Source organism: Amphibalanus amphitrite, unplaced genomic scaffold (assembly GCF_019059575.1).
Source record: "Amphibalanus amphitrite isolate SeventyFive unplaced genomic scaffold, NRLGWU_Aamphi_draft 000210F_arrow, whole genome shotgun sequence".
NCBI classification, from domain to species: domain Eukaryota; kingdom Metazoa; phylum Arthropoda; class Thecostraca; order Balanomorpha; family Balanidae; genus Amphibalanus; species Amphibalanus amphitrite.
The window spans coordinates 615001-630533 of NW_024881705.1; the positions used below are offsets into that span (position 1 = coordinate 615001).

Here is a 15533-nt window from a genome sequence, read left to right on the forward strand (position 1 = left end):
CTCCCCGCAGACCTTTCGTTCAGTGCCGGGCAGCCTCCAGCTCTCCATACCTTTAGCCACCGAACAGTGTCTTCCCCCTCCACTCCAGACCTGTTTGCCGAATAGTGGAGTCCCGTCCTCTCCCCTGCTGTCTGCCGTCCCCTCCCCTCCTCCCCAGTCCTCTGGGTCCTGTTTTATGGCTCGACGCTACCAGGCATTGGCGCCTTGGTTCCCGAGGAAACGTGAGCAAAATTGTCAAGTTTGCTTACGTTTCCATGGTAACCGAAACGCCAGCATCCGATAGCGTCAGGCCGTGAACCATGGCCCCGTTTACCGATCAGTGCCCTCCCACCGCCCCATTCCTCCTCATCTCCGTGTCAGACCATGGACGGCAGATGGAAGGGCTCGGGACTGCATGGTAGTTGGAAGGGTGCGGCACTAAGCAATAGTCTAAAGGAGGCGGCACTAAGCGATAACTGGAAGGGTGCGGCACTAAACCATAGCTGGAAGGGTGCGGCATTAAAGGTAATTAGAGGGGCGCGGCACTGAAATAAAGCTGGAGGGGTGCGGCACTGACCGTAAGTTAGAAGGGTGCGGCACTACCTGTTCGCATTCAGTGCCGCACCCTTACACCTTGCGCTCAGTGCCGCACCCTTGCAACTTATGCTTAGTGTCGCACTCTTCTCATCCCTGATCAGTGCCGCACCCTAACTCTACGTTACGGAATACTCTAGGGTGCGACACTAAGCGTAGAATGAAAGGGTGCGGCACTGAATGTATGACCAAAGGGTGCGGCACTGTGCTTTTATTAGTGCCGCACCCTTGCACCTTTCGCTCAGTGTCGCACCCTTGTGGTCTTTATTTAGTGCCGCACCGTTCCGTTGACAATTAGTGCCGTATCCTTGCGTTGTTCGTTCAGTGGCGCACCCTTTTGGCGGACGTTCAGTGCCGCATCCTTGCACCTTGCGCTTAGTGTCGCACCCTTCTCATTTTTGGTCAGTGCCGCACCCTGGCATTACGTAAAACGCAAGGGTGCGACACTAAGCGTAGAGTGTAGGGTGCGGCACTGTGCTTCTATTAGTGCCGCACCCTTGCATCTATCGCTCAGTGTCGCACCCTTCCTTTCACAATGAGTGCCGTATCCTTGCGTTGTTCGTTCAGTGCCGCACCCCTCCTGTAGTGCCGCACCCTAGTCGTTGTCCTTCGTTCAGTGACGCAGCCTTCCCATTAATATTAGTGTTGCACCCGCCTGGCTTCGTTTAGTGCCGCACTCTTACGGCTGTCGTTCAGTGTCGCACGTCGAGCGTCAAGTGCCGCACCCTTCCGTCGATGGCTCAGCGGCGCACACCTTTCCGACTACCGTTTAGTGCCGTACCCTCTCGTTCACCGTTGCCGAACGCCTTCAGCTGGCCCATCGTTCAGAGCCGCATGCCGCACTCTTTTCTGCCTACCATTCAGTGCCGCCCCCTCCCCTTCTCAGACATCCGCCTGATCGGAGGCGGGCCACCGGGACCAAACGCTCGCGCTCCGTGAGCGCTCGAACATGGGCGTGTATTTATCACTGATCTCTACACTCATACCCGCACGGCAGCTGGTGCCCACTTTTGTGGGCGGGCAATCACAGATGTGTATTTATCAAAGCCCTCTGCCCAATCTATCTCCACCTCCCATCTCTCCAGATGCCCGTGCTCGGACACTGACTAAGCTAGCTTGTCGGTGTCGTCCGTCTCACATCACCGGTCTCCCCTGTCCCCAGGTACCCGCGCTCCGTGAGCGGACGGTGGTGGAGGTGGCCGTGGGCGCCGAGCACACCCTGGCACTGACCGCCGACGGCCTCGTGTTCGCCTGGGGGACAAACAACGACGGTCAGCTGGGGCTGGGGCACACGGCCGGCGTCCGGGAGCCGCAGCTGGTGGCCGCGCTCACCGGGAAACACATCAGACAGGTCAGTAATTACGGGGAGGGACGGGGCGAACTGGGGATGGGTAGCTAGTGCTTTGAATGGGCGTAGGGAGGGAAGGAGTGATGCCTGTTGGTGTCGTAATGGTTGATTTGTGGGCCTGTGGGCACAGAGAGCTCTCAATTCATGCTGTCCTCTCACATCTCTCACATCCATGCTGACACACATCTTCTCACAGCGTCTTACGGTCGATTTTACAGAGATTCACGTGAACCCATAGGTGGAGGTTTGTGCCGAGCTAGGGGTGCCCGAGATCTCCCAATTCCATGCCGGCTTGGCTTTGGAGCCGCAACGGATGGAACTTCCTCCTAATCAGGACTAGCCCACTGTTATATCAGTAAAGATATCCCTAACCCGTCCGGTCCCGTCCCTCCCGCGTTCTACTGACCCTCCCCGCCACCTCCCCAGATCTCGGCCGGCCGGTGTCACAGCGCGGCGTGGACGTCGCCGCCGATCGGTCCGCGCACGCCGGGCGTCTCATGCGGCCCCAGTCTGGGCGTGCCGTCGCGGGTGCCGCCGCAGTACAGCCGGCTGCAGGGGCGCGCGCCGGCCGCGCTCCGGCGCCGCCTGCTGCTGCTGCACCGCTACTCGGACCTGGTGTACGCCAGTTGGAGACTGCTGCCGCTCACCAACGCTCAGGTGCGGAGAGGGGCTGCGGATGGGAGAGAGGGAGGGTGTCAGAAGCGGGAACGAGGGCTGAATGGGAGACGGGGACTGTCGGCTCGGTTAATTTCTGAGCTGCATGATAAACGTTTTGACCATTCGATGAATATGTGCCCGTTTTTTTATCCTATTAGGTAGTCTGCATTCTATGTCTGCATTCCAAATGGCAGTCCGCCACGTCGCCGCTCTATGTCGACGTGCTCCGATGTACATTGTGCAGTTTACCACGCCTCGGGTTACTGTTCCTCTGTAAACTGTGTCACGGTTGTGTTTCAGCCGAGTGAGCAGCTGGCGCCCGGCCTGGCCGCCGTCACTTCCCCGGAACTGAGGCCCCTGCTGGCGCCGCGCGTCTACACGCTACCCATGGTCCGCAGTCTGGGACGGACCATGGTCCAGGTACGGTTCATCAGTGGGGTTCTACTCGTACACGCTACCCATGGTCCGCAGCCTGGGGCGGACCATGGTCCAGGTACGGTCCCACCCTGCGGGTCTACACACTGCTGAGCTGCCTACAGGGTGATTGACTGTTGTAAATTGTATCAGTCTTGCTAGTTCGTTAAAGCTTTTGCGACCAGCTACTTCCAACAAATTAGCATTAGCATGGGTTAGTTTCTGCATTCTCGCTCAGTCACAAAGCCAATGTTTCAGCTGTCATTTCCCGACCATCTCACCCAGCTCTGACAGTTGTCCAAATGTCCTGACCGTCGATATCCCGTTCGCAGGGTAAGAACTACGGGCCTCAGATCACGGTGAAGCGTTTGGCGGTGCGCAGCCGCGCCTGTAAGCCCATCTTCCTGCAGATAGCGCGACAGGTGGTACGGCTGAGACCGGCCGACCTGCGGCTCCCCAGCAGGGCCTGGAAGGTAGGTGCCGTGCAGGGCCTGGGAAGGTAGCACGGGTGGTTAGAGTAGGAGCGACTCAGTCGCGACTGGGGTGTCACCGTGTGTGAACGTGGCTATGAGGGAGGGGCGCCGTGCAAATATAACTACCTAACAAGCGATGCTATGGAGGTTCACTCATTCATTCATCAAGTTATGAGTTTTCAAGTAGATGAAGATTGAAAACGGTGTGATTTTTTCTGTGATCTTGGAATTGTCAGTGGAGCACGAATAATAACGGGTTCCATCAGATTACGCCCCGCCCTTACCCCTTTCCAAATAAAAAATAGCTCGCCCCCTCGCAGGTGGAGCTGCTGTTTCTCCAATTGCCGCAGCTGACCCCCTGCCCCCCCCCCCCCCGTCCTGCAGGTGAAGCTGATCGGCGAGGGTGCCGACGACGCCGGCGGCGTGTTCGACGACACCATCACGGAGATGTGCGTGGAGCTGACGGGCGGCGCCGTGCCGCTGCTGGTGCCCACGCCCAACGCCGTCTCCGACACGGGCTGTCACCGCGACCGGTTCCTGCTCAACCCCGAGCTGGCCGCGTCACACCAGCTCAGCCTCTTCAAATTCCTCGGTATGTGTCTAGGGGATAGGGGAGGGATAAGGGATAGGAGTGGCGGGATAAGGGAGGATAATGTCTTTATAGGGATGGGATACTGGGCCGAAAGATTAACGCGAGGAAAATTTATATTTGCTGGCATGGAGACAGCTCTAGGCAACAGACCAAAGGTTGGTTTGTACTAAACGTTGGCTTCCACCTTTTAGATGATGCAAGTTTTCTTTCCGTGATTGATCGAAGACTCCTCCCACTCTGTTGACAAGTGTCTGTATTGACTGATGCCTCACCTCGCTAACAAGCCACCTTCCCCCTGCAGGCATCCTGCTGGGCGTGGCGATCCGGACCAAGAAGCCGCTGGCCATCCCGCTGGCGCCGTTCGTGTGGAAGCTGCTGGCCAACATGACGCTGGGTCTGGACGACCTGGAGGAGACCGACTCGCTGTTCACACAGAGCCTGCGCTACGTGCGAGAGCTCAGCGACGACATACCCGAGGAGACGCTCAATGAGGTGAGAGAGAGAGGGAGGGGGAGGGAGGGATACAGGAGAAAGTACGAGAAATGAGCGACGATATACTGGAGGAGACTCTCAATGGGGTGAGGGAGGGAGAGCGTGAGAGATAACGGGAGACAAAGGAGAGAGTCTGGGAGTTGAGTGACGAGATACCGGAGGGAGGTAAGATAGCCACAAAGACCATAATGTTGTCAAAAATGTCGTTTTTTAAATTACCATAATGGCCTTGATAGATGGCATGTGACAATTTTGCACTTTATAAATTTGATATATTATATCAGTTATCTCGTAGCACGTGAGAGTACTGAGCAGCGGACGCCACAACCCCTCCACTCTCCCCTACTAGCCACTGGCCACCTTGCGAACCCTGACTCCCCCCCCCCCCCCCGTCGTCAGGTATTACCGGTGGAGACGTTCGAGGCGCCGTCGTGCACGGGCCGTCTTGTGCCGGTGGTGGCCGGCGGACGCACCCTGCGCGTCACGGCCGCCACCCGGCGCGAGTACGTCCGGCGCGCCGTGCTCTACAGACTGCACGAGATGGACCTGCAGGTGGGTGGAGCGGGCTGAGAGAAGGCAGACGGACGGACGGACATAGATGAACGGAAACAGAGATGGACGGAGGTAGACAACTCAAGTATCAACGGACGGACGGACGGACGGACCGACGGAGGGACGGACGGACAGAGATAGAGACTGCATACAGAGAGACAGACAGACAGGCGGACGGACGGCGGAGAGACAGACAGATGGGCAGATAGACAGACAGAGATAGACATGTGGACGGACGGACGCAAAGTGACAATGGACAGAGTAGAGTAGAGGACGATAGCACCGGTCACCTCGTACATCTCGGAAAAAGATGTCCATGGTGAATTTGAAATATCGTGCCATGGATTTGTTTAGTCTTATGCGAACGTGTTGTAACATCCTCTGTGTTTAACCCCAGGTGTCGGCGGTGAGGATAGGTATGTCCTGGATGGTGCCGGTGCCGCTGTATGGTGACGTACCCCTGTACCCTTCAGGTGTCTGCGGTGAGGGAGGGTATGTCCTGGATGGTGCCGGTGCCTCTGTATGGTGACGTACCCCCTGTACCCCCAGGTGACTGCGGTGAGGGAGGGTATGTCCTGGATGGTGCCGGTGCCGCTGTATGGTGACGTACCCCTGCACCCCTTCAGGTGTCTGCGGTGAGGGAGGGTATGTCCTGGATGGTGCCGGTGCCGCTGTGTTGTGACGTACCCCTGCACCCCTTCAGGTGTCTGCGGTGAGGGAGGGTATGTCCTGGATGGTGCCGGTGCCGCTGTATAATTGTGACGTACCCTGTACCCCCAGGTGTCTGCGGTGAGGGAGGGTATGTCCTGGATGGTGCCGGTGCCGCTGCTCTCCCTGCTCACCGGTCAGCAGCTGGAGCAGCTCGTCTGCGGTCTGCCAACCATCTCCGTACCGCTGCTGAAAACCATCGTCAGGTGAGCTGGACGGGAAGGAAGGAGGAAGTGCGCGGGCGAGTGAGTGTGTGAATGAGTCAGTCAGTCAGTCAGTGAGTGAGCAAGGCAGTCAGACAGTTATTCGGTCCAGTCACTGGATCAGTGAACGAGTGAGAGAAGAATGAGAGTTAGAGAGAGAGAGAGAGAGAGAGAGAGAGAGAGAGAGAGAGAGAGAGAGAGAGAGAGAGAGAGGAGAGAGAGAGGAGATAGAGAGAGAGAGAGAGAGAGAGAGAGAGAGAGAGAGAGAGAGAGAGAGAGAGAGAGAGAGAGAGAGAGACCCACACGTGCGGAGGCGAATTATGCCGGCAGTACGCCGGTTGTAGGAACTCACTAGAGCTGAGAGAGCTAAGCCAGGCAGCGGAGGCATCTCTCACCCCTGTGCCTTGCCACTGACAGTCTGACGGCAATTTCGGCCCACCGCAGTCACCATGTGACAGTGAGTGGGGAATTTTCGACAGAGTTCGTCCCGGTAATTGATAAAGACGAGCGGGTCGACACCCGCTGTCAGCAGTGTGGCAATCTGCCAATTTAACCCATCTGTGTGGGACTCTACCTCGGTGGTGGCCCGCCTGCCTGTCAGTCACGGGAGCCGGTTAATTTACCCCGGCGATGCGTGGTCAATTTACAACTTTGGCGTTTGGTTATTTATCTCCGCGATGCGCCGGTTTATTATCCTGGCAATACGCTTTTGAACTTATCCTACTAGTGTGCCTAATAACTCCTCCCCGGTGCACCTAAACCATCCCCGGTGTTCACAGATATTTTAATCAGTTCCCGCTCGGTCAAATAACCTCTTCCGGCGTTGTTCCATTTCAGGTACCGTGAGCTGGACGAGCAGCACCCGCTGGCCCAGTGGCTGTGGGCCGTCCTGGACAGCTTCTCCGACTCCGAGCGCGTCCTCTTCATGCGCTTCGTCTCAGGCCGGTCCCGACTGCCGGCTAACCTGGCAGATCTGTCCCAGAGGTTCCAGGTAAGTGCGGTTCCTGATTGATTGGCTTGTGGGTTGCTGAGCTGGTTGAATTGTCAACTAGTAACGTCGACCAAGTTCCATTTAAGTGCTGTTTGTCGTGATGGCGACTGATCGTTCGGTAATTGAGGTCATTACCAACCAATCACCGCGAGGGTTTGCACCATTCAGTCCGTTGATTACCTCTCGGCTGAAGTACCGTGTCCGCCATTAACTCTGTGTATTTCTGCCGCAGGTGATGAAGGTGGACAAGCCGACGGACGGCCTTCCCACGGCTCAGACGTGCTTCTTCCAGCTGCGTCTGCCCCAGTACTCCAGCCAGGTGAGAGTCTTTGACCGTTGTACTTCAGACCGTTACACGTCCTTCTCACTAGCTCCCACCTTCGTGTCACAATCCTTCGGCCGTTCCGACAATTTCATTGTCGGAACGGCCGGGTGACAATATCATTGTCGCCCATATTCTTCCCTCCGTACAGCTTCTGCCTGCACCAGCCTTCCACTGTGGCTAGACTGCGTCAAAGTATGACAGTCTTGCTGGTATTTCAACCCTCCGCCTTTCACCTCAGGAGATGCTGGCCGACCGTCTGCGGTACGCCATCAACAACTGCCGCTTCATCGACATGGACAGCTACATGCTGGCGCGCAACACGGACGGAGGCACCGTCTCAGACGACGAGATCATGTAGCTACAGGGAGACCGCACCGCGGGCTCTTCGGAAACCGCACCGCGGGCTACTCTGAGATCGCACCGCGGATTCTCCCTCCAACGGCAGCTGGTGAGACAGACGAACTTACCCAAGCTGCGCGATAGGCGGTATGAAATCTATATCCACTACCGTGGATTGTTTGGACGGCTGTCGGGTCCCCAAATCAAAATCCGCTGTGGCAGAGCGAAGAGCTGTGGAGTTTTGACCGAACTGTGTTGTGTTCCGCGGAGAGAGAATACTCGGCCCTATCCGATACTCAGGTTGGTACTGGGAGAGAATGAAGGGGAGGTAGAGGGGAGCGAAGTAGAACAAAGAGATGGACGGCTGGAGATATCGATGCGATGGCTTCGTTCCTATTCAGTGCGATGGTGTTGCTAACAAATTGTACATTTTGTTGTCTCAAAGTTCCAAGTGAGTGTTGTTATGCCGTGTTTTATGTTGCTGCTGCCTGTTTTAATCATGTTCTCTTTCAACTTGCTTTAATTACTTTTAATTCATTGTGTGGAGCGCTGTGGTCCCGACTCTGTAAATCGAGCTTACGACGATATTTGTTTCTTTACGCGATGCGTATTACAAATCCAGCGATGTCGTATTTTTACTTGTCTGAATCTGGGGACTGTGCATGCAGATGTTTGGGATATTTCCCAAAATATATTTTGAAACTCATAGCTACCTTTGTTTAGTTATATTTTGGATGGTATTTAGTAGGGCTGTTTGCCCTACGAGTGGATCAAAAACAGCCGGTTATCGCACACGAAGAACGTCTTAATTATGTGAGTCGTTGGTCGTGAGCCTGGAAGGGCGACCCAGTTGTTCATAGCGTGACATGGGCGCATTGTTTACCACCGTACCGCATTAGTAGGGATGCCAGTCAGCCAGCAGCCTCTGTGGCGGGGAGGGGGAGAAACGAGGGCAGACGAGGGCACCGGCGCGGGCGGCGGGGCTGAGCGAGTTTGTTGTTACGGGGATAAAATACAGGACTGAGAAGGGGATGTGGAGAAGAATACCGAAGAAGTCCATTATCTTAACCGTTTGTCTAAAGCCTGAAACAGACTCTTTCCGCAGTCAGGAAATCGCATGCGAGAGCCTATTCAAATACATGGAAGCACGCTCGCATCAATCGCACGCACCTCCCGCAAGCGATTGATGCGAGAAGAATTACAATGTATTTGAATAGGCTCTCGCATGCGATTCCCTGAACGCGGAAAGAGTCTGTTTCAGCCTTAACAGTTGACCACCCCTGTGCCCTGGCTATCGTGAGAATCTGGTACAAAAGGGTGTTAGCCGCACAGCCAATCAAATACTGGAGAAACGAGGTTCACAATGTGCAATCAATCCTATTCAGAAACAGCAATGGATGTCTATTGGGGCACCTGATCGAGTTTCGCAACTCTGTCCCCGGTGACGGGGACAACGATCAAACGACTGTTCTCCGGTCCGGCGGCTGTGCTGGGCAGCCACCGAGAGAGTCCTCACGGGACACAGTCGGAGGGTAAGGTGGGAGTTCCCCATTTTAACAACGCTCACCGGCTGAGTGGATCCGGAGACCCTCTGACGGGTCGAGTCAAATGTCAGCGCGATGGAGATCGTTCAGACTTCAGAGTTTCATACGGCAAACGGGTACTGGCTGATCAGTGATCATGCTCGCTTCGAAATCGTGACTGACATCTCGAACGCCGACGCTCTGGGTTAGAGGTAATGTGAAGTGGCGGTTTATAGGCGACTCACCTGGCTGGAGTACTGGGGCAGACGGAGCTGGAAGAAGCACGTCTGAGCCGTGGGAAGGCCGTCCGTCGGCTTATCCACCTTCATCACCTGCGGCACAAATACACAGAGTTAGTGGAGGACACGGTGATTCAGCTGAGAGGTAATCAACGGACTGAGTGGTGCGGATCCTCGCGGTGATTGGTTGGTAATAAATAATAATCGTTATCGGACGCTGAACGATTGACAGAGCCGTACAATTCCCTCGCAGTCAGCCATCAGCCTCCGCCCATTCTCCATAAACTCTTACCTTCTGTGCATAGTCCCTCTTCTTTATCCGTACCTAACTACATGCATTGTATGTAGTCTTCACGACGGGTACCTAAAGCTCGATGTGAATATGAAAGCTTGGGTTAAGTCGCGTCCGGTCGGATGCAGCTAAACGCGCCAGCTCCAACTTTCAGTAAGATAAGTTAGCGAATGTTCTTGCATGTTCCGAGCTTGTCGGCGTGCTCTGTATTCATTTTCACTCAGAGCGGTGGCATCCCTATGTCAGCCCGATATTGTTCCCACATCTACATTTCAATATCGGTTTCCCTACTGCGATTCCAAGAGATATATTGTTCATATTGTGGCCCCAATTCCATTTCGGCCGTCGGGCTGGACCATCTCTCCGTTTTATTTTCTCATCTATCCCGCCTCTCTGTTCATCTGCCCGTTTCAGTCAGCCCACATTTTGATATTGGTACCAGACAAGAGCTTATATGTGATTGGTTCCCAGATGCTATAGAAAAGAGGAGTCGTAAAGTGAAAAATACGAGGCACGTCGCCTGAGCCGGCGACTGCCGAACGGTGGCGAATCCGCTGGCGTTCACCCGGCCTTATTGGTGGCCGGTATATAGGGGTCAGACTGAGTTGCAGCCAGGTCCGGGGTGCGGGCAGGAATCTGCAGCACCTGATGTAAGTCGCGGGAGCTGGGCGGACGTTCATTCCTGCCCGCACGGTCATATGTTACACAGCTCATCTCCGGAGAGATGGCAGATCCCCGAGGACCCCGCCGGCCGGCAGCATCTTACTGCCTGGCCGAGGCAGCCCAGACTCCGCCCAGACCGAAACAGATGGCCGGCTGCCGGGGTAGCAGCTCACAGAGCTCAGCCCGCCACTCTGGCAAGCGTCATGTGAAACTTTGATAAGGGGTAAGTGCACCCACGAATCAAAGGTCGCTGGGTGCTCACTGGCAGATGGAGGAGCACGTGACATGTGAAATGCGAACGAGGGAGGGTGGCGCCGAGCGGGATGGAATTAGCGGGGCTATGCAGGTGATGTGATGACACATCACCTGCACAGTACAAATGCGACACATTGGCACTTCGACGCAGCTTATTTTCTACGCGACGAATAAGACGAAACCGGGTGATTATGACATGGAGCAAACGAGAACATTCACGATCCTAAAGTAATTGTGTAGCCCCTGCATGTACCGCCGGTCACCGCTAGGCGCGTTTACTTCCACCGGTCACCGCTAGATGCTGTGAACCGCTAGTTATAGTTTTTCTCATAGGTGTCGCTTTTACCAGTCTCTAAATTGCTAAAGCCTTCGATTAAGTTGTGCGCCCCCCTTTTAACGTTCCGTTCGCTTAAATTGCTGTATTGTTTGGTCAGTTGTATTGGCTATGTGTATATTAAAAACCATATGTATTCGTTTATTACATTCGATGTTCTCGCCAACATGTGTGCAATACTATATAACTAAGTTCGTATGTAAAACTATATATGTCTCGATTTTGTGGCGAAATACAAGATATATCTGTATGTTACATTGTTTCTACTGGCTACACCAGCCAGATTGGTGACCCCGCGTTCTACGCAATATGGGATCGCTATCCCCTCGTGTTCCCAGTCACACCGACACTGGCCTGCACCCTGAGCTATCTCCTCCAGCTCTCTTTGTGTAGGAAGGAAGTGGCGGATGGTGTGTCTCCACGAGGATCCTTCTCTTGTGCTGTGTGAAACTGGATAACGCCGACTACTACTGCTGCACTACGGTCCAGCCACTTCATCGGCTCACCCTACCGTCCGACTACCTCTGCAGCTGCACCGCGGCACCTGCCGATCGCCGTGTCGCCGTCGCCGCCACCGATCTTCCCGACCATTGCTCTCGGCAGCCATGGACCAGAAGACCCAGCCTGCCGGCGCCGGTGCAGCCGCCGCCGCCGCCTCGCATGCCGCTGCTGCTGCCTCCGGTGCCGCTGCTGCTGCTGCCGGTGCCGCCCAACCGGACTACCTCCGCATGGCGACCGCGCCACGCAGCCACGTGGCGCCGCCGCGCTTCTTCGAGGAGGACCCCGTGATCTGGCTCGTCCAGCTGGACCTCTTCTTCTCTCAGGCAGCTGTGGACGATGAGCTCAGCCGCTTCCGGATCGCCGCTACTCTCCTTCCTGGCTACCTCCTGCGCGACTTCACCGACATCCTCCGCAACCCTCCTCTAGACCGACCTTACACCATCCTTTCCGACGCCATCCGTCAGCGGTTCGGCAAATCAGTCGAACAGCGTCTTCGCTGCCTGCTCTCTGGCCAACAACTCGGTGACAGGCGTCCTTCCCAATTCCTTCGGCATCTCCTGGACCTTGCTGAAGCTGAAGGCTCACAAGATTCCCCGCTCATCCGTCAGATCTTCCTCAATGCTCTTCCGCCTCGGACTCAGCCCTTCCTCCAGTGCCTGCCGCCTGGGACGGACCTTGCGACCATCGCTAGCACTGCCGACCGACTCCTGGAGCTTCCGCAGCAGTCGGACGTCGCTGCACCTACCTCAGGCCTTCTCGCCGCGGTATCGACTTCTGCGCCTGCTGCAGCCTCACCTGCTGCTCCTGCAGGACCCTTCCACCTCCAAGACCTGATGAGCCAGCTGCTGACTGGTATCACGGCCATCACAACATCAGTCGCCACACTGCACTGGTGGACGAGACGCGCCGCCGAGAGAGGTCTGCATCCCGTGCCCCCGGCCGCGCTCGCCACCGTCCACCACGCGACCTTTCTGCTGCTGCCCGGTCACCCAGCCCTGCAACCAACACGTCTACCGGCGCTGGTGCTTCCTTCTGCTGGTACCACCACAAGTTCGGTACCAACGCGCGCTCATGTCAGTCACCGTGCTCGTGGTCTGCAACCGCAACTCAGACCTCGGGAAACCAGCAGTAGGACAGGTGACACAGACGTCTGCACCTGCCCTGCTCAACCCTGACGTCCCTCCAGCCAGCGGCCTTCTGAGACTCAAGGACAACAACACTGGTATCACCTTCCTCATCGACACTGGAGCCGAGTACAGTGTTCTTCCAGCGACACCCACCGATCGTGCTCGCGGAACCAACGGACTGGATCTGCAAGCAGCCAACAACAGCAGCATCCAGACCTATGGTCAGCGCATGCTCACGCTTTCTCTCGGCCTCAGAAGAGATTTCAACTGGATCTTCATCATCGCGGACGTCTCCCATCCTCTCCTAGGAGCCGACTTCCTCTCCTCGTATGATCTCCTCGTCGACACCAAGAGAGGCCGTCTCATCGACCACCTAACTGAGTTGTCTTCACCTGCTTCCCACTCTTCAGTGCCATCCACCGGACTGACAGCCGTCGTCAGAACCGACAACCCAGCATTCCTTAACCTCCTTCGAGAATTCCCCAGCCTCACCCAGCCGTCACATCATCCGGAGCCACAGCACTCAGTCCGACATCACATCGAGACTACCGGCCCTCCAGTCTTCTACCGCCCACGCCGTCTGGATCCAGCTCGACTCGCCACTGCCAAGGCAGAGTTCCAGCGCCTCCTCAGTCTCGGAGTCATCCGACCCAGCAGCAGTCGGTATGCATCACCGCTGCACATGGTGCCCAAGTCGTCTGGAGATTGGAGACCCTGTGGAGATTACCGTGCACTGAACCGCATCACAGTGCCTGACCGGTACCCACTACCACATCTCCATGACTTCACTGCCTGCCTCGCTGGGACATCGATCTACTCTCGGCTCGACCTCGTCAGGGCCTTCAACCAGATACCGATGGCCCCAGAAGACATCGCCAAGACAGCGATCACAACGCCCTTCGGCGCCTTCGAGTTCCTCCGCATGCCGTACGGTCTCCGGAACTGCGCTCAGACCTTCCAACGGTTCATGGATCACATCCTCCGTGGCCTGGACTTCGCCTTCGTCTATGTAGACGACATCCTCATCGCCAGCAGCAGCATCTCGGAACATCTCACACACCTCCGAGAGGTCTTCAGCCGTCTTTCCCGCAACGGTGTGCTCCTCAACCCATCGAAGTGCGCCTTCGGCATGGAGAGCATCTCCTACCTCGGCCACCAGATCTCCAGCGGAGGCATCACTCCTCTCGACGATCGAGTCAGTGCGATCAAGAACTTCGACCGTCCAGAGTCAAAGAAGAGCCTCAAGAAGTTCCTGGGGATGATCAACTTCTACCATCGCTTCATCCCACACGCTGCTGCTCTTCTGGCACCTCTCCACGGCCTGACTGCCTCAGACGACCGAGCTGCTTCAGTCACGTGGACCCCAGAGGCAGACGCCGCCTTCTCTGCAGCCAAAGCCGCCCTCGCTGACGTCACCCAGCTCGCTCATCCCGTCAAAGATGCAGCTCTGAGCCTCAGCACTGACGCCAGCAGCACTGCAGCCGGCGCCGTGCTTCACCAGCGAGTTGGTGGTTCTCTTCAGCCTCTCGCCTTCTTCTCGCGCAAGTTCACGCCCACCCAACGCCGCTACAGCACCTTTGGACGGGAATTGCTCGCCATGTACCTCGCCGTGCGACATTTCCTGCCCTATCTGGAAGGATGTGACTTCGAGATCCTCACGGACCACAAGCCGCTCGTCTTTGCTCTCAAGGCCAACGGCAACGCCAACCATTCTCTCCGTGAACAACGTCACATGGACCTGATTCTGCAGCACACCAGCAAGATCGGACATGTTCCTGGACATCTCAACCCGGTAGCTGACGCCATCTCACGGATCAGCTCAGTGTCTGCGTCAGCTTCTGCCGCAGCTACACCTTCACCCGGCCTTCTGAGCCTGGCCGACATCGCCCTACACCAAGCCAACGATCCTGACCTGCCGAAGCTGCAACAATCCTCATCTCTGATCATCCGTGACTTCCCAGTCCCTGATCATCCGCATCTACGTCTCTGGTGCGACACCTCAACGGCCACACCTAGACCTGTAGTCCCAGCCAGACTCCGCCCTTCCATCATCAAGAGCTTCCACGACTTGTCTCATCCTGGCATCAACGCTACGCGTCATCTCATCTCATCGAGGTTCATCTGGCCCCACATCAACGCGGACATCCGTGCCTTCGTCCGGAGCTGCCAGCACTGTCAGCGTGCCAAGATCCAGCGCCACACGAAGCCACCCATGGGCAGCTTCCAGCCACCTGACTCTCGCTTCCTGCACATCCACATCGACCTTGTCGGACCACTTCCTCCGTCCCATGGCAACTCCTATCTCCTGACTGTCGTCGACCGCTTCACCCGATGGCCCGAGGCAATTCCTCTGCCCACCATGGACGCCGTCACGGTGGCTCGGCATCTCGTCAGCGGCTGGATCGCCCGCTTCGGAGTACCCGAACTCATCACCACCGACAGAGGATCCCAGTTCGAGTCCCGCCTCTGGACAGAAATCTCCAAGCTTCTCGGCACCTCTCGGATCCGGACCTGCGCCTACCACCCAGAAGCAAACGGGATGGTAGAGCGCTTCCACCGCCAACTGAAGTCAGCTCTGCGGACCGATGACGACGCCGCCTCCTGGTCGGACCGACTTCCTCTGGTGCTACTCGGAGTGCGCACGGCCCTCAAGGAGGATCTCGGATGCACCGCTGCAGACCTAGTCTATGGTTGCAGTCTCCGACTTCCTGGTGACTTCCTCTCCCCCATGTCGTCGGACACTTCTTCTGATCCGGCTTCCCTAGCCTCTCGTCTCCGTGCCGCCATGTCGGAGCTCCGTCCAACTCCTCCTCGTCCTGGCTCCCGCCAAATCTTCATCTCTCAAGACATGCAAACCTGCTCCCACGTCTTCATCCGACGCGATTCGCATCGCTCTCCTTTCCAATATGTCTATGACGGTCCTTATCGTGTC

The 15533-nt window shown here is 56.5% G+C and overlaps 1 protein-coding gene across 1 annotated transcript in view; it reads left to right on the forward strand.

The window, feature by feature from the left end:
• LOC122385166 (probable E3 ubiquitin-protein ligase HERC1) overlaps positions 1 to 8375 on the forward strand; it is a 56780-nt gene extending 48405 nt beyond the window's left edge. Inside the window, exons 75-85 of the mRNA XM_043373242.1 lie at positions 1736 to 1924; positions 2348 to 2578; positions 2879 to 2998; positions 3325 to 3465; positions 3850 to 4057; positions 4359 to 4549; positions 4949 to 5101; positions 5882 to 6015; positions 6850 to 7003; positions 7236 to 7322; positions 7567 to 8375. Coding sequence (XP_043229177.1) covers positions 1736 to 1924; positions 2348 to 2578; positions 2879 to 2998; positions 3325 to 3465; positions 3850 to 4057; positions 4359 to 4549; positions 4949 to 5101; positions 5882 to 6015; positions 6850 to 7003; positions 7236 to 7322; positions 7567 to 7686 — 1728 coding nt within the window. The 3' untranslated portion in view covers positions 7687 to 8375. The remainder of the gene's footprint in view (positions 1 to 1735; positions 1925 to 2347; positions 2579 to 2878; positions 2999 to 3324; positions 3466 to 3849; positions 4058 to 4358; positions 4550 to 4948; positions 5102 to 5881; positions 6016 to 6849; positions 7004 to 7235; positions 7323 to 7566) is intronic.
• The last annotated feature ends 7158 nt before the right edge of the window (positions 8376 to 15533 follow it).